Consider the following 1,438-nt stretch of genomic DNA (forward strand, 5'->3'; position numbering starts at 1 on the left):
GTATTTTCCAGCATGCAGTGAACCATGGGTGCAATGATAACAGGCCTGTTCCTGCCTTCAGCCCAGCTGCTGAGAGAGGTGCGTGGCACTCACCCTGCTCATCCTTAATGGCATCCACGAGGAATCGGCATTCCTCCTGGATGCGCTCCTCCACGCTCCTCTTCCCCAAGCCAAAGTTTCGGAGGGTGGTCAAGGTGAATCTCCTCTGTGCCTTCCACAAGTGCCCACTGGAGTTGATCAGTCCTGGCAGAAACAGCCCCCTGTGAGCCAAGGCCGATCCCCCAGGGAGTGGAAAAACTCCAGGGCTCTGCCTTCTCCCCAGCTGTCTCAGACCTCTGCAGGGCCAACACCTGGACCTTCCAGCTGAGGTGCATGTCCTGAGGGATCACTCACCTATCTTGCCGGACATATCCTTTTCAATAGGCATTTCTGGGCGCTCAAGGAAGTTTTCCCCTTGGTTTACAAGCACTTCCTTAACCAGCCGCATCCCATTTACTATCACAAACTTCATGCTGCCCATCGAAGTGCCAACGATGTCACCATATTTTTCAGTAAGCTGGGTGAGGAAAAAGATAAAAGGGGTTTCATTTGAATGAATGTGTCTGTTGGGACAGTGACAGCCCTGTCGTAGGGCACAGGTAAAATTAAGGGAAGCTGAGAGTGGGAGAGGAAACAGAATTTGTGAACAAATCTCTGCCTGACTGCAGAGTGTATTTTCTTTTCTGAATCATTGATCAGACTTGGTGTTATTTGGCCATAAAGGAAGTAAACCTCTCAAGGTTTGATTTTTCAGATCTACCTTTATCCATGTTTTTTCTGCTCCCTTCCCAGACACCCTTCGAGCCCCGAACTCAGTCGTACAAGGCTCTGACAGCTGCGACAGCAACTCTGGGATCATGTTTTGCCCTTTGCCCCAGGGATAACTGCACAATTGTGCCCCACCTTGTAAACAGGAAAATTGCACTTGTGATGACAAACCTCCTTCCTGGCCCATGGCATCTGGTTTAACCCTTTCCCTGGAGCTGCAATTCCCGCTGTCCCTTCTGCCACAGTGCCCACCACGCGTGTACCTTCATCACTGCACCTATGGGATCTTTGAAGTCCATCAAGTAAAGATGCCCTATAAAGGGAAGGCGTAAAGGGGTGGGAGGGAAGTTCTTTGGGTTTCTGTTCTTCATGTAATCGGCGACAAACAGGAAGACAATGAGGAAGATGAGGAGTGTAGGGAAGGAGATGCTGTCCCAGAGACAGTGCAGCATGGCTGGACGGGAAGGCGGTGCACGGATGTGTCCAACAGTGTGTCAGGGCAGGTTGAGCTCCCAGGGCACCACTGAATCAATCCCCAGGGACACGGGCAGAGGGGTGATGTGCCGGCTCTGTGGGCACAAACAGAAGAGAGCACGGAGCAGCTTTTACTGCCCTGGTCTAGAGGCGGCGT

General features: G+C 51.8%; 1 protein-coding gene across 1 annotated transcript in view; it reads right to left on the reverse strand.

Moving 5' to 3' along the window:
* The window catches only part of LOC114072571 (cytochrome P450 2J2-like), a 4,877-nt gene extending 3,450 nt beyond the window's left edge, over positions 1-1,427 (reverse strand). The window contains exons 1-3 of the mRNA XM_027910448.1: positions 1,071-1,427; positions 394-556; positions 56-243 (exon numbers count right to left, since the gene is read on the reverse strand). Of these exons, the coding sequence (XP_027766249.1) occupies positions 56-243; positions 394-556; positions 1,071-1,259 (540 nt within the window). The 5' untranslated portion in view covers positions 1,260-1,427. The remainder of the gene's footprint in view (positions 1-55; positions 244-393; positions 557-1,070) is intronic.
* Positions 1,428-1,438: the final 11 nt, after the last annotated feature.

The sequence above is a fragment of the Empidonax traillii genome, unplaced genomic scaffold, assembly GCF_003031625.1.
Source record: "Empidonax traillii isolate 1590-97213 ecotype Southwest subspecies unplaced genomic scaffold, ASM303162v1 scaffold3485:size17097, whole genome shotgun sequence".
Classification (NCBI taxonomy): Eukaryota; Metazoa; Chordata; class Aves; order Passeriformes; family Tyrannidae; genus Empidonax; species Empidonax traillii.